This window comes from Tuber melanosporum (genome assembly GCF_000151645.1).
Source record: "Tuber melanosporum whole genome shotgun sequence assembly, scaffold_19, strain Mel28".
In the NCBI taxonomy this organism is placed as follows: Eukaryota; Fungi; Ascomycota; class Pezizomycetes; order Pezizales; family Tuberaceae; genus Tuber; species Tuber melanosporum.
The window spans coordinates 20,795-40,349 of record NW_003298852.1 but is presented as its reverse complement, the minus strand read 5'-3'; the positions used below and the strand labels follow the sequence as shown (position 1 = coordinate 40,349).

General features: G+C 48.4%; 5 protein-coding genes; 3 read left to right on the top strand and 2 right to left on the bottom strand.

Annotated features, from left to right (window-relative positions):
• The first annotated feature begins 477 nt into the window (after positions 1-477).
• On the top strand, positions 478-2,533 carry GSTUM_00005287001 (uncharacterized protein). XM_002837387.2 has 2 exons: positions 478-942; positions 1,213-2,533. Exons 1-2 carry the CDS (start codon positions 793-795, stop codon positions 2,074-2,076), a joined length of 1,014 nt encoding a protein of 337 aa, XP_002837433.1. The 5' UTR covers positions 478-792; the 3' UTR covers positions 2,077-2,533.
• A 1,851-nt stretch (positions 2,534-4,384) lies between these two features.
• Positions 4,385-5,164, top strand: GSTUM_00005286001 (uncharacterized protein). XM_002837386.2 has 2 exons: positions 4,385-4,724; positions 4,797-5,164. Exons 1-2 carry the CDS (start codon positions 4,659-4,661, stop codon positions 5,010-5,012), a joined length of 282 nt encoding a protein of 93 aa, XP_002837432.1. The 5' UTR covers positions 4,385-4,658; the 3' UTR covers positions 5,013-5,164.
• Positions 5,165-12,025: 6,861 nt separating this feature from the next.
• Positions 12,026-13,756, bottom strand: GSTUM_00005283001 (uncharacterized protein). XM_002837385.2 has 2 exons: positions 13,201-13,756; positions 12,026-13,093 (listed from the first exon to the last, which is right to left on the bottom strand). The coding sequence occupies exons 1-2, from the start codon at positions 13,436-13,438 to the stop codon at positions 12,201-12,203; spliced, it is 1,131 nt and encodes a 376-aa protein (XP_002837431.1). The 5' UTR covers positions 13,439-13,756; the 3' UTR covers positions 12,026-12,200.
• A 491-nt stretch (positions 13,757-14,247) lies between these two features.
• Positions 14,248-15,784, bottom strand: GSTUM_00005282001 (uncharacterized protein). XM_002837384.2 has 3 exons: positions 15,623-15,784; positions 15,127-15,538; positions 14,248-15,036 (listed from the first exon to the last, which is right to left on the bottom strand). The coding sequence occupies exons 1-3, from the start codon at positions 15,640-15,642 to the stop codon at positions 14,560-14,562; spliced, it is 909 nt and encodes a 302-aa protein (XP_002837430.1). The 5' UTR covers positions 15,643-15,784; the 3' UTR covers positions 14,248-14,559.
• Positions 15,785-18,324: 2,540 nt separating this feature from the next.
• Positions 18,325-19,426, top strand: GSTUM_00005281001 (uncharacterized protein). XM_052355743.1 has 1 exon: positions 18,325-19,426. The coding sequence occupies exon 1, from the start codon at positions 18,508-18,510 to the stop codon at positions 18,772-18,774; it is 267 nt and encodes an 88-aa protein (XP_052211713.1). The 5' UTR covers positions 18,325-18,507; the 3' UTR covers positions 18,775-19,426.
• Positions 19,427-19,555: the final 129 nt, after the last annotated feature.

Sequence of the window (19,555 nt, the reverse complement as noted above, 5' to 3'; positions counted from 1 at the left end):
CCGGTAGTGGCAATTCGGGTCAAGTTAAAAGTGGAGGAAAGTGTAAGTTAGTAGAGTGTAGGGCAAGTGGGAATCAATCACCCAGTCAATCAAGATTGCCTTGCTCTGCTTGCACTTCCTGCCTCCTTGTTAGAATAACTATATTCGTTGAGGATTATGTACAATACAGCATCATACTGCATAGTAACGCTACCCAAAAAAATTCCACAGTCACTCACCTCTCTCTCTCCCTCTCTCTCTCCCCTTCTGCTTTCCTTCCCCCCACCCCCCCCCACCCCCCTCCGAAAAAAAAAAAGGGAAAAAAAAAGGAAAGAAGAAAAAAAAAAAAAAAGGGTCAAGAGAGAAAACTGCTAGTNNNNTTTAGTACTGTCATAAGGTAGGGTTCATACTAAGAGGAACGCTCCCAAACTTGAATTCGCCTATATAACCTAGCAGGCACTGCCCCCGGAACTTTTCTGCCCACACTCAGCCTTTCGCAACCTTCCACCCCTCCTCTCCCCTCCCCTTCCGCAACCTCATCATCATCACACACCCATACATATTCAACCCCACCAAAACCTGACCTGACCTTACCTTACCACCCCTTACCCTACCCTAATTTTTTTTTAAAAAAAAACTCTTCATCGTTGAAAAGAAGGAAAAGGAAAGAAAAAATAAAAAAAAGAAAGGAAGAAAGAAAGGAAGAAAGGAAGGGAGGAATTGAGGACAAGAAAATTATTTCCCAGCTTCTTCCCCATATCAGAGCTTTTTTCTTTTTTTTCCCCTCCTATACTCCTTATACGACTATCAATCATGAAGGTCGAGGAACCGGAGCAGGGAAGCGCTTCCCCGGAAAATGCATCGTCCGTGTCGAGCTCCAAGAAGCGAAAACATGAAGAGGCGACTCTCGAGGAGAAGCACCAATTGTTCCTACATTCGACTAGGAATCCACATCTTAAGCAGGTTCGTAAACACACATCCACATGCACAAAAGCCCACAATCATCAATCCCCCCCCAATTCTTAATTCCCCCCGATCCCCCCCTACTCCTCCCTTACACCTTGCCTCTTCTCAAAAGAACACCAAAATGAAAGAGCGGGGGAAGGAGGAAGATTGATCAAAGTCATAAATGATTGAATGATTGAATCAAGAAATCGAACGAGAAAAAAAACAAAAACAAAGCAAAAGCACCTCCTTTTATTTCCTTTTTTCTAAATTATTTTTCGTTCACAGAGAGAGCTCGCCGAGTGGTTCGAGCTGACCTTCCAAAAAGCTATCAACCAATCTACAGTTTCGCGAAACTTGAAGAAATTCAAGGCCAGCCTTGCACTGACAGAAGACCCAACAACCGGTAGCAACAACCAAAACGGCTCCCCCGCGACCCCCACGCCATCGAAGAAGCAGCAAAAGCAGCAAAAGCAAGAACAGGTCAAGGAGAAGGAACAGGGAAAACAGCAGCAGCAGCAGAAGCAGCAGCAGGCGGAGGAGAAGAAGGTAGACGAAGCGAAAAAGTCCCCAACACAAATTAGTGTTCCAATCCGCCCGCCCCCACCGCCACCTACACCACCGGTGAAGCGTGGAGACGAGGAGGTAGCTAGCTCTGTGGAATTAGACAAGGCCTTGCACGAATGGTACTCCGGACAGTCCGACAAGTCCAACTTGAATGATGGCCCAATAAGGGCGAAGGCGGAAGAGATCAATTCGCAGCTATACCCCGACGAGAAGACCCGGAAGCAGATTACCAATGCCTGGATTTGCTCCTGGAAGCTCAAGTACGCCATCATCCAGCCAGGCACGCCCGTCAGTCCAAAGATTGAGAGTCGGCGGGGAGCGGGAGCGGGAGCGGGAGCGGAGGGAGACAAAGATAGAGATGAGGATGAGGAGATGAAATCAGAGGGAGATAGCGTCAGCAGCACCGCTTCTACCCCCCCGCCCAGGGCAGGCGAGTCGGAGGAGAAGAGAAGACGGAAGGAGATCAAGAGGCTGAGGAAGGATATTGAGAAAAGGGACATTCAGATGGCGAAGGCGAAGATAAGGAAGGAAGCATCGCTCCGGAGAATCGAGGAGCTAGAGAGGGAAAATGCGGCGGCGAGATGATGGGATTAACATTTTCTTTTCCTCTCCTCTTGATTCTCTTTTCATTCAATCGGCACACGCTTTATTCCATCATACCTTTCTTCGGTCATCTTTTCATTTCATTTCACCACTTTTCAGTCGATGCAATGATATCATATTATCTATTTGTCTGGGAGGGGAATACTTTGTACAATAGGGTAAAAAAGGCGCAAACGACGGACGGGGGTTCTTTTCTTTTCACGTTTTTCCTCTTCTAACGTTCATATTTGTTTTACTCTTTTTTGCTTCCTCTCTCCTTTCCTTTTTTTTTTTTTTTTTCCCCTTGTTTAGTTTTTTTTTTCTCATCACTTTTTTGTTTTTTTTTGTTTTTTTCACCTCTTCTTTTTGCTCGCGTTTATTTGCTTTTTTTCACTCTATTATTTCTTTCCTTCCCTAGTATCAGTATCAGTATCAGTATCAATTACCAGTTTCCTGCTTGCCTTCTTTTCCGTGAACCGTGTCATATCATGATCCATCACGCACAATAATCTATTGACCCACCATGCCAGAATGCCGACCCGTTCCGTCCACCTTCACATGAACAGGACTACCGATACCGTAAATAAATAAATCAAAAAACTGAAACGCGAGTGAGAACCAATGACCTCCTTTCCAATCCACAAATAGCATCAAGAATCAATGCGTCCTGGCATAACTTAACCGGCACATACAACTCCGCTCCTCCGCACCAGTACGGCACCGGTACGGTAAACCACTTGTATCAAACTCAAGAAATACTTTTTGCCAGGCATGCATATCGTATCATACTCGGGCATGAACCTGGATGATCATCGAACAACTTGGTGGTTGGGGGAGGGGGGGGGGGTAACCAAATCTCCCTGTTCATTTGAACAATCAATCACCCTTTCCCCCCTCCCCCTAATACCAAATTCATTCTCTCATTTATTTATTTATTTTTCTTTCTTTTCTTTCCTTCCCATAAGGTCAGGCAGTAGAATGGTAAAAGAAGGTTAGTTACCGGTAAGTTAGGTCTCTAGAATCCATCCCCCGGAGTTATGTGTACTTGTACTTGTACGTGTGTCCGATCACCCACCACTCCACGTCCATCCATCCACCCATCCAGCAAACGGTAAACCTGTGATACCCACCTACAAATATACCGGTTATGCCATGCACGAAGCAAGCAAGCAAGCCAGTATAGGTGGATTTTTTTTTTTTTTTTTCTTTCCACCCTTTCATACCACGGCAGGCAAGCAAGCACGCAGAAAAAGGTATAATACAATATAATACCACAGTCAGCCAAGGATTGAGCAATTTCCACGAGGAACTACTGTACTGTACTGTACGTTTCCTTTTATTTCCCAGCTTACGCGATGCGACCAAGTGCGACTTGTTCAGAAGGCAAGAATGGCGAATTCCCTAGTCGAATGGTGGATCTTCATCAGTTTGCTTGATATGATACTTGTAAGGGGGGATCGGTTGGTTACGGTAGGGAAAATTAATCGTGGACTTTGGTTATTGTTTTTTTTTTTTTTTTTTTTGAGTGGGCCCTTGTCGATTGGCGGTTAATATGCGGGGTTGGGGAGGGAAAAGGTGAACGGGCGGTTAACTATCATTTACTCGTACTGGAACCTGTTGTGATATGATATGGTGGACGGACTAAAACCGATCAACCTGCGTTTACTCGAGCATGATACAAGTTACGAGTGGGTACCGAGAGACGCGAGAAAGTTGGTGGGTGCTTTCCTTTTTTAATTACTATTATCATATTATTATTAGTTTGTTTCCCTATCGTAAATAGTCGCTGTATGGTTTACCGCTAGAAATGGCGGGGGCGTCGGTTTAATGTGTGGGGAAAGGTTGTATGTCCGTTTAAGCTGTTGGGTTGTGAGCACTTGAGGAGGGAGAGAGGGAGCGGAGGGTTGGGATATTCGAGTGATTTGGTATGTAGAGTACAGTACTATACTTGTTTTTTTTTTTTTTTTTTTCGTGACGAGCAGTATCCCACCCAACATTGGACACACCCAGGCTTTGTATACGCGTAGACGATTTGAAATGAATAAATGAATAAATAGATGGATAGATTTGTTTTTAATTCCTGTGTTCCAGCAGTACTCGCTGCCTGAGATATTTTCGTACGGGACGAGAAAGTATTTTTCGGGTTTATCATAGCATAAATTGACTAACTTTATCGTGGTTTCCTGTTTACACCACCTTGTCTCGGCGGAAGAAGGTGCCATGAGAGAAGCAACAGGCAACAAGATGACTAATCGAGACCTTTTCCATTTTGTCGTTGGGAGAAAGCGACACACAACTCACAACGGAATGAGGGCATCGGGTTCAAAAGATTTTTTCCTCACAGACCCCCCCCCCACTCTGTTCTCCGCGAGAAAGAAAACAAAAGTCGGGCAAAGCAACGGATAAGATATCATACCGTGTCGTACTTCACTCACTTACTCATCCAATTCCATAATCCACCAATTTCTCCGCCAGTCGGTTTAACCGTCCCCCACTCGACCAATTCCTACTTCACTCACTCACAAGTAACTCAACTCAACTCAACTCAACCCCTTACCGACCTGCCGATAGATTCCTGAAACACCATGACCGCTTCAACAACTCAGCTCGTCAAACGTAAACCAGAGTCTGAAGGTCTTTTGAACGAAAAAGTTCCTTCTCCCCCCCCCCACTCGGTTTCTATCCCTTCTTTTTACTAACTAACTAACGTGTACTGCAACAAGTGGGACCATTGCCTTGCAAACCTCCTCGTAAAGTCCACCCTCGGCGCTGGCTTCGGCATCATATTTTCTGTCCTGCTGTTCAGGCGTCGTGCATGGCCGGCGTGGGTCGGTGTCGGCTTCGGTGCTGGTAGGGGTTATGCTGAGTGTGATCGGGAGTTTAAAGGTGCGGCAGGGGGCGTGTCGAGGGCTGTTGGGGAGAGGCTGAAGAGGGATTGATGGGGAGGGGGGTTTTTTTTTTGTGCAAAAGCTTCGGTAATAGACTTTGGGAGGGGGGTGGGAATTGATTGTTGGTTGTTGGTGGGGGGAGGGGGGGGCCGTTCACCGCTCTTTCTCCTTACTCTTGCATAATTGATTTGGTTTGATATTTACGGTGTGTTTGTTTGTCCTTGTAGTGCGCATGTGTGTGTGTGTGTGTATTGCGGTGTATTATGCGAGGGATACCTCTCTTCGTCTCTTTATACGTCTAATCATCTACATTACAGCAAAGTATAGCTATCAACCGCGTTTAAATGTACAAGAACATTCCGAAAATTCCCCCAACAACGGCCACGGTCAACCCCCCGATGCTCATGCTACGCCCACCTCCAGAGGATATGGCTCCCGTAGGAATAGGTTTTCCTCCTCCCGTCACAGTCGCATTTCCTCCACTTCCGCTTCCGCCGGATCCAGGCTTGGTGGAGTTACCCCCAGTGCACGGTGTCTGGGCTGGGTTGATCGCACTTCCAGGCTGCCAGAGTAGGATCCTTTCGAGCCTGTCGGCGAATGTTTCGTTACTGATCTTGAGATTCACCCAATTCTGCGGTGCGACGGGGGCGACGTTGTCTCTCCAGATGGCGGTTCCGTTGGGCATGAAGAAGACGCTTCCGCCGGTTTTGTTGTAGACATACACGTCATCGAGCCCCCTGACGGCGTAGTATATGGCCGTGGCTATTTATCCATAAGCAATCGTACGAATGTGAAGGAGTGTGGATGGAAAACTCACGATCCCAAGATTGATGCGTCTTGTTATAACCAATTGTTATATTGAATGCCCACGCAACGGGATTCTTCTGCAAATCCACCTCCGTGGTCAATCTTTTTCCCCACCTCACCGAGCTGCCAATGAACCCGGGCACGAACGTCAACTTTGTAGGCCATTGATTCAGAACGTGTGTTGGATAGAGAGGATTATGTCTGACAATGTTAAAGCTAGTCCCTGTAGCCGCTGCCTGGACAACGAGTTCGGTAACCTTCCGTTTGATCAATTCAAGTCCGGTCAATGGGGAAATGGCATCGGGTTTTGAGTCGACAAGCAAGTACAGGGCATCAAAGAAGCCAATTGCAGTGATGGTGACGCTGTTGTCCGGAGCTTTGGACAGGAGCGTGCGGTAGAGGGTTAGAGGATCAGTGGTGTTTTCACCATCGTTGGTGTCCTCTGGGAAGCGTTGACTTAGCTGATCAACGTAGGCAGGATATTCAGTGTAGAGGGGGTCCTGGGTCTTTGAAATGTTAGTGGCGTATATGTGCTAAGGGGGTTGTAAGGGGGTATTATATACAGAGTTGTCCACGGGCTTACTTATCGCAAGCGGGATATCAGGGTGTCCATAGAAGGTGTTGATTGCGTCAATTGCTGGCGGGGCATAGCGACTGCGAATGTCTATCAATCATAGCTATCAGCACCATCCCAATCCTATCAGATTATGGTTTTTACCCAGACATACCAGAAATGATGCCCAACAGCTCAATCTCCCCCCAGGACATGAACGCGTTCGCAATGCCAACAGCGTTCGGATCGTCCGACTTTTTCCTTCCGGTAAAGAATTAGCAGCAATTGGAGAACCAAGTAAGGGGGAGTACTCACGAAATTGTAAAAATCCGTATCAATAATAACCCTCTTCCTCACACAGGTACCCCCAGCAGCAGAAACCAGACCAACGAACGTGGCCGCCGCAGAAGCAGCCTTGAGCAATACGGATCCCTTCATCTTCTCTCTCTCTCTCTCTCTCTCTCTCTTGTCCTTCTTAACGCATATATATATCCGGTAACCCCTCTCGTAGAATTGGTCCCGCGCTGAAGGATAATAATAACAAAAAAAGAGAACCATCTATCCAGCCTTTATGTACACACTTGGTGTTCCACCTCCGGCGCGAACACCTCACGCACACGCAGCACGTGCCCGTGCGTTATAGGGAAGGTTTCCCGCCATCACCATTGTCATCATCACCATTGTCATGGTTGGAGTGTATGATACTGTAAGCCGGCGGGCAGCGGTGTATCGGGGAACACAACTGGAAGTTGTCGCTGAAGTAGGTGGGGATACCGGGGGGTGGCTCAACCGATCGGCGGGGTCGTGCTTGTGCAGGTAGGCCAACTGCACAACCACAATGGTGGATTCTCGGGCATTTGCAGAGGGATGGTTTGTGATTCTTTGTCTTAGACTGCCGTCAGCCGTGAATGGGTGAAGAGTGGTGCAACGCTGCGATGGGAGTTTTAGCAGAGATGGTTGGGACAGTGCTAGTGCTGGAGTAGAGGTATAATAGTTCCGCACTGTTACGGTACTCCACCCGATTGAGTGCTGTACGAGTACAGTATGGGTACGGTAGGTTTGACGTCCGTACGAGCGAGTATCGAAAGAAATCGAATACCAGGGCCAAATGCTGGGACGTCGGAGATGCCTCTCCTAGTGGGGTCTACCGGTAGTGTTTCTTTTTTCTTTGTCTCGGAGAGAGCAAGTGTTTTGGTATGATATGTTTCTCGCCCCGCCCACCCCCTCTCCAGAGGAGGAAATTTTAGACCATGATACTGTACAGTACTGTATGATGCACCATAAACAAACACACGAGTGACCCCCGTGAGTTCAACAAATAGGAGAACGAAAAGATGGGGGCAAAAATAAAATAAAAATAAAAATAAAAATAAAAAACACGGTGGCGCTTCAACCACCCCTCGTTTCCCTCCCTTCCGAGATCGTGGGGTTTCGGATATCGCAGGGTTAGACGTACTCTACGTACTTGTACTTGTACGAGTACTGTTATCGACGAGGTGCTTCTTGCGGGAATTTTTTTTTTTTTTCCCGGTGGGGGAAGTGGTTGGGATCTAGACTCAAGTACCGATATACTGTACCGACATGCATTGAAAAAGAACAGCTGAAGAGAGGTTTGTCTTTTTTTTCTTTCTTTCCTTCACTAAATGCGGCTTACCGGTGTTTTGGTATGTGTATGCGATGTGCCTAGGGCAATTCATTGCTTACGCCCTTGTCTACTGATACTTGTACCATAGGGACATTTTTTTTTTTTTTTTTTTTGCGGTTCTAGTCCTGGCTAGGGGATTTACTGTATTTACGGTAGATTTTGAGCTTGACTACTGTGCTTGTATGATATTTCGGATCGCGCTGATCTGGTGTGGAGATCGGGGGTTGGGTTTTTTGTCGATTGTTTGGTTTGTGAGATGGGTGGTTCTGGAAGGAGGTTGATGCGTTGGGAGCGGCGGCGGCGGCGGCGGCGGTGAGAGATCGTTGCCTTCTTTTCCCCCTTTTTTTTTCTTCTTCTTCTTCTTTTTTTTTTGCTGCGGCGCTGTAGTTAGAGTTCTGTTTCTAGATCTCTAATTGTTATGGTCTCATTATTATCATATTATTATTATCATTATTATTTACTTACCCCTTCTCCCATAAACGTGGATCTGGGATATCAATTAACTTATCAGGAAACTTCAACCTTCAGCAATTTCGCAAGAGCTGTGTGGTGTACTGTACTATAAAAGTATCTCCGAATAGTAAGGTTGATGGAACGTTACCAGTCTCTCAGCTGGAAAGTGGAAGTGCTGAAATTAGCTTTTAAAGTGCTCAATTGAGTCTGCAGTTCGAGCTGATTTGCAGTGCTGACAGTCCACGGACAGAGCACCACTGTCCAATATAATCATCTAGTCGACCGCTCGTCAAGACAGATATTATCCTCTTACACATGACGTACAAGAACGGGTCCCCAATAGGTTACTTATTGCTCAACTACGGCAGTTGTCAAACACAATTTATACCCAATAGCCCTACAATCCTCCTCATTGTATCCGGCAACCTGGCCAAAGCCCAAGCATGCATCATACCGAAACAGTATATGATATCTCGTGGCGTACAGTACCAATTTACGAGTAGTTCACAAAGCATCACGGGCAGTCAGAAAAATAAATAAATAAATAAAATCATACCATCAGCATGGGTCCAACCACGGCATTGAATTATCTCTCAGTAAATGCTGCATGCATAATCGCAGCGGGTCGGGCTACGGTACTGTACCATATGCGCTCGATCGATTCAAGCGCTGGTGGTCACAGCTAGCTAGCCTACACAAGTATATGCCTGCAACGGTGCTCCCAGACACCGTTTGGTGAATTGAGATGATTGCTGCGAAAAGCGAGTTTTGTGGTGACGCTTTCGCCGGTGGGTCGTTCAGGTGTGGCGTTTTCGATAGGCAGTCAGTCGGATGGGCAGGGGGCGTATTAGAGTGGCTCGGGGGGTTGGCAGTGGGGAAGGGGGGTAAGGAGGATATCAAGCATCCCAACCAGTGAGAGTGCGGGACAGTTGCAGGGGCTGACCAGGTCGAGTGAGGCTGGGTGATGCCGCTCGGTGCCGATTATGGTATCATACGTAGGAGTAATCTTTGTTTGAAAATATAGTGAGGGGTACTAGTATCTTCCACTGTATCATCCTAGCTGACCTGATGACACCGCTTCTAGTATGGTAACTTGCGTAGTAAGGTAGCAGGTGTTGGCTGCGCTGTGCCACCGCTGTAACATTAATACACTCTCCCCTTAGGGATTTTATGGTTGTAATACAGTGGTGCTTCTACAAGGACAAGCTTATCCCTTGTTTTTCATATACCTAGTCGGTCTCGATGCGCCCCCTGCCCCGCCCTGCAAATAATCGCATTGCTGAGTATGATAGCTCTCTGGGAAATAGCGAAGCTTCGGTTGCTCGCCCACGTTGCGATGCAATCGGGTCTTTTGGAATTGCCTTCACCAAAGGGAGCGGGTGGAGGCCCTGGGCGGGTGACAGATGTTTACGGCTAGCTTTCTGGGGTTGCCGCCCAGTGCCGCCGATCCTTTGGGTGGAATTTTATTATCGGCATCTCTCTTTAAAACTTGTGGCTCGAGATTGACCGAATTAGATACTCCTTAGATTGGAGCCCCTCTTTTTAATCACCGGAGAACCTCCATCTCTCTGGAAACAGAGTTTCCGGCACTTGCGTAGGTTTAATCTTGCTTCCGTCACCATCCCGGTGAGAGCAATCAGCCGAGCTTGAATAGTCTGTAGGGAGCCGGAGGCCCCTCTTTCACTAATGGCATAGCTGTATGTCTGTAGATCCTGTGCGTTCCCTCGAGTAAGGTAGGCTAAATGCAGAGCTGTTCATCGGTCTTCACTCCACAATATAAGCATGAGATCCACCATTCGGGAGGAACACCGTCAGAAGCAGCTCGCATTTATATGCTGGGGTAGGAGAGATGGAACAAGATTCCCAATCACATCCTGCCCAACTAGCATCACTTGCGAAACAACCCTCCGACGCGGTCGAACAATATGGATTCTGCTAATGCATAATCCACAACCCCGTCCCATCCCACGGACAATAAGGACCGCGCTCCTCCGCCTATTCCCAGCTAAACTTGGAAGCATTAAGCACCCCGCGAAGATCCACGATACAAACACCGACGCCCCCCGCCTGATCACCCAGTGAATGCATTATTAAAGTTACCCCTTGCTACACTTCTATCCGATCGAGTGAGCCAACATGATCAGCAGGGAACAGGTGGGTGCCAAGATGTATTCCGCTTCCTTAATATTCCACTGGGAACACATTCCGCTGGTTGGCGAGCTAAACGGCTGATAGGATAGTGCTGCTATATATATGCCGAGGCGGGGCTGGGATTAAACCCCTATTGCAAGAATTAAGCTTTTCCAGTTCGGAAATTTCCCCAACATTGGATGGAGATGTTTGTAGAGTTCACTCGAGATTGTTGGAGGGTGGTATGCTCGGGAAAGAAAGCTCAGTAGAACCTTTCCTATCCCTGCCCGAGGGACGGGATACCTTGCGTTGCCCGGAACATACGGCAGTCGGGAGGGGATTCCGGTGGCTGGGGTAACAAATAATTGATGCAGCGGGGGTGCCTTGGGTAGCTGGAGATAGTGAATAGCGATGCGGGTAAAGAAAGAGAAGAAGAAAAAGGTATATAAACATTGGGATCTGGACAAAGTTGTGAAAAAAAAGAACTAGCGGTATGCTATTGGGCGAAGTCACTAACTTAGCTGACTTCCTCCATGTTTGTCATGGCTGTATGATAGCAACTTTGGCCAAAGCTACTAGCAGAACGACTCCAACCCACGATCCACAGCGGCACAACGGGCACAAAAAGTTACACTTCCAACACCTCTACCACCACACAAGGCGCCTTGACGCGGTGAACACGAGGGGTAGTGGGGGTGGGCACTCGCGTTGAGTGCACAAATGGATAAGCGGGGTCATTATGAAGTCAAACTCGTTGGATAGGAAGGCAAAGTTATTCTTTCCTCCCTTCTTTGCTCCCCGTATAGCGAGTTCATCCCCGGAAAATGTATCCTACCGGAACGATCGATACCCGCGTTGAGGGATCGCCGGTGGACGAGACCCGTAGAGCAAGCAAGTAATGTAACATACCCAAACGTTCGGGACCAAGTTCATCGGATGTCGCAGATAAGTTAACCTCCGCCATACAAATTCTTGCCCTCCGTTTTCGGGCTCACTGTACCCGGGTGCGTGTGCCGGTATGATGCGTTTTCAGGCGGCCGAGTCGAAGCTGGACACTCCGGGGCTTGGATCCACAGCCAACCGGAGGCCAGAGATATTGGGGGAATCCTGTCATCCGGTTGGCCAACTGATCAATTCCCGTTTCTGGCCTCCGGCTTCGGATCGGCCGCGCGAGTATTTACTCGTACTCGTACAGTGGTAGACTAGGTCGCCCCATAGCGCCTCTCACCGGTGGTCGATCTCGCTGACTGGGGTGCGTGGAGTTCTGCGGATACCAACACTGAGCACGTTCGCTCGTACTACCGGGGATTCGGGAGCACCGGTGCCGGTGCGAGTAGTACTGTACACGGGTAAAACATATCCATCTCACCCCATGAATCGTTAACCAACAATGTATAACGGGAAAGATTTGCCGGATTCTTGGGCGCTGCTGAGCCAATCGCTACATTACGGTACTTGGAAGTGGTTATACTGGTTGGATTGATACAAGCCAAGTTTATCTATGATTATAAAATCTATATATACAGCACTAAGGAGAGAATAAAAAGAAAGAAAACCTACAACTTACAGGTGATAACCCTATTATGAAAATCTAATAAAAGAATTTTTGGGGAAAGAAGGGAAAATGATGGTAAGATAAAACCCCCATAACCTAATCCCAATCAACAGCCATCTCCTCCGGTGACCTGGGCACCGTCCGCTCCCATTCCTTCATATCAGCTATCGTGATGGCGGGTGAGTCCGAGGGTGCTTCTAAATGGGATAGCGTTAATTTCGTCAAGGCCAAACTCTGGTGTAATCTCTCGAATACCCGTCCCCAAACCCAATGCGTGCCATTCTCCGCCCTCCCCAAAAGGCGAAACCCCTTCAACGTCAACTCCCTCAAAGTGCTACTGTGCAACTCCAAAAACGCAATAAAATCCTCGGGCTCGACGGCAGTATTAGCCTCCAACTCTAAAACCCGCAAACCCGGCCAGAGGAAACCCAGGTCCTTATCCACCAGATCCATCCTCTGCCGATTAGAATTCCCTAGCCTGACAACCTCCAGATTCCGCCCGGACCGCAGGAAGGCCTTTAGCGCTGTGTGCCCCGGGCGATGGAAGGCCTCGTTGCCGAGAGAGATGGCGGGGACGGACAGCTCCTTCAGCTCGCCGAGCACCTCGTACACCTGCGCCATCTTAGACATAGGCACGCCGTGTAGCATGCCATCGTACACCGCGTCGATGTGCAGCCGCTCGACAGGATAATCGCACTTATTCAGCGCCTTTATGACGGCCCACCAGGCGCGCTCCGTAGTGTCCTCGTATGCCCGGGGTGAGTCGGTGACCGAGCGGAAGTGCGAGATGGTCACGGAGCACAAGTTTCGGAAGAGCGGTAGGGCCTTGCTGAGTGAGAGGACATCGTAGAAGGTCCCTAGGATGTCCTCCTGATGCAGGTACTCCTCGTGCTGCCGGACGAGGCTCTCGGCCATAGCGTCTAGGGTTAGGTCCCTCGTGGGGTAGTTTTTTTCTAGACATATCAGGTTGTCGACGGCGTGCATGCTCGCTTTGCCAACCACCCATCCATCAATCAGCATTTTCTTATGCGAAGCAGCAGTAGTATCAGTAGCAGTGTGTGTGTGTATGTGTGTGTGTCTGATGTGTAATACGTACGTCGATAGACCGGCGGGTGAACAAGGTACTCATAATCCTCCACGTACTGCGAGACCCCGCTCTGCGAGAGGTTCACCAGTCGATCGAAGGCGTCTTTGGTGAACGCCCCCGTGCGGATCCGGCGGAAGCAGCCCGGGGTCAGAACGTCCTTGAATGCGTGGCAGACTAACCTGTCCGAGGGGTTCGGTGGTAGATTGAGGAGGATTTTGGTGAGGATTTCGAGGGGGAGGGAGTCCATTGTTTAGCACCAGCCTACTACTCTACACATGCGTGCTGTTGTTGTTGTGTGTAGGTCTTGGGTTGAGTGAGTTTGAGTTTGAGGAATGGTTGTTGGTGGTAGTAGGGCTCCGGGATGGAGGTGGGAGACAGATGGAGGTCATGATCCCCTGATAACTGAAATGGAGAACTTTTTTCTTTTTTTTTCTTTTTTCGCTTTCTTTTTTCCAACAAAGGAATAGGCCTGGTGCCGGGGACAGGCACAGACAGAGACCGACAGAGGCTGATAGACAGCAGCGGTGGGAGGAGGAGGAACCAGTTTTTTGGCTGGCTAGGTTGGTGAGGTGTGTGTGGGTAGGGTAGAAACAAACAACCTGAACCCAGTGCGCATACAGTATGTAAGCACAAGTACAGTACTCGTATGATACTCAGTATGATACAGCAAGTATTAAAATGCTCAGGCCCTCGTTATCATAATAATAATAATAATAATAATTTTATATTTTTATTTCACTTTTTCTTTCTTTTACAGTGCAAATAACCCTTTCCTTATTGCCTTCCTTCCCTTCCTTGCGAATGCATCGTCGATTGTGGAATGGGAGTCCCGGACCCCCGGAGACTACTGAATCCAGTTCGTTCGGCGAGAGGTTGCAATTAAGTTAAGCCGAACTTATCCCCTCGTGCCTCCGGAGCTTGCCGTTGGGTGTAGCACACGGGCCTACAAGGTGCGCTCTGCTTGAACTGGCGCTCCAGTCCAAGAAATGATGCGAGGTATTAGAGTACTCGTGCAGTACGAGTACTCGAGTAGGTGTGCTGTTATTGGAAAGAATTGCAGTGATACATCTATTTCATCGACCGTTACTGTTTATTTGGTCCCGTTCCCCCGCCCAGGTGACGGTAACGGTATTGTGATACCCAAAGAATTATGATATTATAAGATAATGGATTAATCGGTGCTTGTGCAATCTGAAAGGTAAGACAAGCATTATGGCACAGTACTGTACGAGTACTGTACAGTGCCGGTATTGCCACAATAGCGTGTGATCGATTCTCGGATCCAAGAGATACAGAACCCGTAACGGGCGAGGGGGGTGAAAGAAAAGAAAAGGAGCAAGATAAAAAAATAAAAGTGAAAACAAAAAACTATTTGCCTCCGGGAATGCTATACCCCCTGCTCATAAAGTCGCTCTTTCCCAATTTTGTATTTTCTTCCTTGGAGAATAGACTCTTGAGGTTATCACTCATCTCGACCTTCCTCCGCTTCTTATTTACTCTCTCGTCCCCGAGAACCTTGCTTGTGAGGCCTGCAGCAAGAGTGTTCTTGATGCTACCAGTGCTGCTGTTACTATTGCCACCGCTACCACTGCCACCGGCAGCGGTACCCGCCGTCGCCGCTGGAGCTGCCGGGACTGCCGGGTCAATCGCATTACCACCCGTTTTGGTATCACCGTTCTTCCCGGTCTTATCCTTCTTCCGCTTCCTGGTCTTACCAGCAGACTTAAGCGCATGCGTAAGCCCCTTCTCGACCAACTTCTCCATCCGGGTCTTGAGCTGCTGAAGGTCCTCTGGAGCGGTAGGGTTTATTGAGACGATGTTATCACCGGTGTACGCTTCATCGCACTAAGCGCCCAACCAACAAACATATTAACACCTTCATGAGTATTATTGCTATTGCGGTGTGCGTTATGGAGGGGTGGGGCGTAAACAAACCTTCAAGCAAACCCCCTCCCCAACCTCCTTCACCGCGCTCTCGGAGAAAGCGTGGCCGCACGGAACCAGGTAGACAGCCTTCGTTCCGGGCCCCAACTCCTTCCTAGAAACCGGACATATTCGCCCTTCCTCAAACTTGACCTCGACAACGTCCTTCAGAGAGTGTATCCGCCCCTCCAGCACCTCCTCACCGTCACCGAACGCTTCCACACCCTTCAGCAGCCATTCTATTATCGAGTCCTTGTTGTACAGCACCCCGGCCGAGTCAGATACTATCGGCTCCGAGAGTGGTCGCTTGGAGAGCGGACAAGTGGTCCAGTGGTATGTTTGTGTCTGAGCGTTTGTGTCTCGCAGTTGCGAGTGGGTCTTTTGCTTTGTGGGCGATTTGACGAGCTCTCGTCGGGTGGGAATGCTATTAGGTGTTAGCGGTGAATCCGACAGAAAGGGAGGGGGGGGGGGTAGGAAGATTGGGAGATTGGGAAAGGGATTAAATTACCTGCCGCCGTCATTACCCATTTTGGGAAATTGGCTAGTGCAAAGAAGAATAAAAGGTAGAAGGGTGCGGTAGTTGAGGGTGGGGTTCGTGCTTCTTTTGCTTTGGTAATGGCGATAGTAGAGAGTGAGGCCGTATCGCGCGAAACGGTAGAGTACAGTATGTACTGTATGGGTATGTTGATACGTGAGTCTAGAGCGCCGAAAGAATTATATGGATCCGCCTGAGGACTCCGCGTTGTGGCCGGGTAACCCTTTTTCAGTCCCCCATCCGGGCTATCATAATTATTATATAAATACATAATAATATTATGATTATCGTATTAAATTTGTGACGCCCGGGCTTTTTCCCCGGGAGATTCACGGACAATCACGCTTATTCCGATGGCCGACCTTTACCCGTTCGGAGCTCTACGGGCACGGTACGAGTGCAATAGAGTTTAATTGCGATTAATTGGTCCTCAATACTGAGAATGTAGAAAAAAGCGATCGAGCATAGTTACAAGTACAGTACTGTAATCATTGAACGCTTTTCGAGTACTGTACCAGTACTTTTAATTTGTAACATGATAAGTTACCAATAATCTCTACTCCCTGTTCTCTCTTGGCCCCTAGTGAGAATGGCGAACTGGGTATGCTTTAAATGCTGGAGCCTGAGGTATCAACGAAACAAGGGAATTCAATAAAAAGTCTAGGTTATAGATTGGTTCACAGTCTCTTAATTATCCGGGAACCTGTTTCTCAAGCTTCTGTAATAAATAGGGCGCCCTAAGAGGAGGTGGATTTAGTTGTCAAAGTCTCTTGTCTGGTTGTTTTTGATTGCATCGTTCCGCATGTGTGTGGGCTTTCAATCTCACTATGGTGGGGGTATGCTGCTCATATCCTCGCGGTATTCCAGCTCGCATCGGCCGAGTATCATATCTGATGCCTGTTTAGCTTAGCAACAGAAACGCAATCCTCCCCACCAAGCCAAGAACACACAACCCCATCCATCTCAGCATCACCAACCCTACCTTTCTGTGTCCCCATACACAATCAATCAACCCCCCATGACTTCTTCCGCCTCGCCCCCAACCATCCCCAAAACCCGACACTTCGGTTCGAGTGACAACCCATGACACCCACCTAGTTGCCCCACCAACTCACTTGTTCACTCACTCACCCACAACCCACCCCCACCCAACAATCCGGTTCGCCCGCTCCCCTCCACGAAAGGGAAGCGCTTTCCAACAGAAAAAAACAAACAAACAGGACAGACTCAGCAGTGGGTATGGAAAACGGTACCGGTAATGATCTAGTACTCGAGTACAATTCAGGCGTTCGCCAGTCGAGAGAGAGGCGTTCTGGGCGTTCCGCCGGTTTGGTTGAGAACGGCATGTGTGAGTACCAGCGTGGTATCGCAATCAAATATCAGCTCGTGGGATGGCCTGTTAGGGGGAGAGGGTGTCAGGTGTCAGGTGTCTGGTTGTATGATATTTACCACGGCCCCGGTAGGAGGGAAGGGTGATCAGGTGAGGGGTTCGCATACGGTGTTTTATTTAAACATGGCAGAGCTGGTCGAGTGAGTAGGTGGGCAAGTGGGTAAGTAAGTTATCTAAGAGGTCAACCGGACCCCCCCCCCGTACACTACATACTCCACTACATACTCGTAGATAGGTGAAAAGGGGAAGAAAAAAAGGAAAAAGAGAAATAAAACGCGCATACTAGGATTAAGGAGTCCGAAGATCGTGGGATGTGATAGACTAATTGAGCTAAGCGTACGCTGTCCACTGTATCCGGGTTTCCCTCCCTTCCCTGGATGCTTGGTGGCTGATAATCGGCACTTGTACGGGGAATGCGGTCGTTAAAATCTGTGGCCTTGGTGATGCGCAGTTATCACGTTCGATGAGAAAGTGATCTGGAAATTGTGTGTGAAGTACGACATACAACACCCCGGAAACTGGGCCAATTATTTAGCATGTGTTTCTCACAGGGCTGCAGAGACTCTCGGATTCGCCATCGCTCATAAACTACCTGACTACCTACTCTGCGAAATTGTGGGAAGGTTAGTGTTGGTCGACATCAAAGGTACCTATTGCGCTTTCCGCGTTTCGTGATATGGGTTGTGCTGTCTCGGTAGACACAATTTCCGACCATTATCATCTAAAGATCTCAGGGCCTTCTGTATTTTGGGGGCCACTGTGCCAGGTAGAGATTATTAATAGTATGATATTATGGGATATGAGTTTAAGATCTGCTACGATTAGGTTAGGTTTGGGTAGTAGAGATCCTGTAGAAAGAGATTAAAAGAGAAGGAAAGGACCGTGCCAGGACATGATAGTATGGTCTAAGCAGCTGTAGGAAATACTGTGATGGTACAGATGCCATGTAATCTAGGCTCCAATAGTGATAACAGCTGTACATGTACTCGAGTACGGTGTAGTGGTCGAATGGTGGGTGGAGGGTGGGGGTGTGCATGGGGTATCACTCGTCTCATGGACAACAGGATTCTGGTGCGTGTGTGCTAAGGTTATGATAATAATCGCGCATAGTGGGTGGGTGTGGGCTGGGTCGGGTGACCTTATCCCAACGGGAGGACGGTCCTGCAGTTAAAACCCCCATCACGAATCGAAGAGGTGGAATCCCCGGTTCTCCTGATAACCTCCCATCACCGCAGGGTTCTCCTCATCCATCTATCAAAAACAGAGGAGATTGTGTACAGAGAATATCCACTGCACTTCCTCACAAAAAACAAATCATACTTCCAGCAATCCTATATCCCGGAGGTTTCCAACTTCAAGCTTCCTTTGCCCGAACGCCTTCCAGCACCAACAGTCCACACCGATCATACATGTTGTGGCCATACTGGCGTTTCCTGAGCCGTCAAAAAATCGGCCAGCACATTTATCTATGACGGAACCTCAAACTAACTGGAAGCGCCTTGATAGGATCACCATTTTAGTTTCTTTTCCGACGCTTGCTGAAGTCAAGGTAGATCCTGCATCTGGGTCCGTAAGCTGCCCTATCTCCTCCCCCAACCCATACCTCAACCACCCACAACACCAACAGCAACAGCGACCCCCTCCTCGAACCAACCCACCAGCAAACATCGCTAAAGTGGCCAAATACCCACCCAGAACACCGCGGGTCAGTCCACCACCCCATTTACGGAACTAACTCGTCAGGCGCCACACATATGCTCCTTGCTGGGGCTTCGTTCCCTCGTGGTGTACCGTCCTGCGCGCTCCCCCGCGATCTATAACGGACTGGAAGGACTAATACTCGTTGGAGTGTCCCGCCTTTCGAACAGAAATGCTTGCAATGGAATTTTTCCTATTTTTGTTTTTGACTTGATGTTATTGGGAATAATACTGTTACGGCAACTTTGACAATCTACAGTAAGAGCCAGTGACTAACTAGTATGAGAGGTGATAAATAGCACAGCAAATTATATGAAATATCGTTTGCTTCATATGGGCTCGATACCAGTAATCTCATACTTTATGTTGCATTGGGAGTTATTTGTAGACTGGGCTCCATAGGCTGACTTAGGGGTAGTTACGATTGTAGCTTGACCTGCTGTACGGTAGGTATGATACGACAGATAGCATCAACAATCTGTACAGGTAACAGGGCTAGACATAGCGGATTTCTATGGTAAAATATTCACTTCAAGAGCAGCATACCAAGGCGGTTGTGAATCTCGTGAATCCACAGATGGTCATAAATGGATCCAGTGGGAGGGAGAGTCGGGAAAGGAAAAGCGAAGTGGAGCCTCGGAGCGATATTCCCATCCAGAAGATCATTGGAAGTTTTGGGGAGGATATGGTAGATTAGATAATCTAGGCCTTGCGTAGAGCCCAGAACGCAACCCCCCCCCACAGGGCCCAACCCAAAATCCCAAAATTTCCATTTCATGCGCTTTCCGCCGCCGGCCACGGCGACTCGCAATACCAAT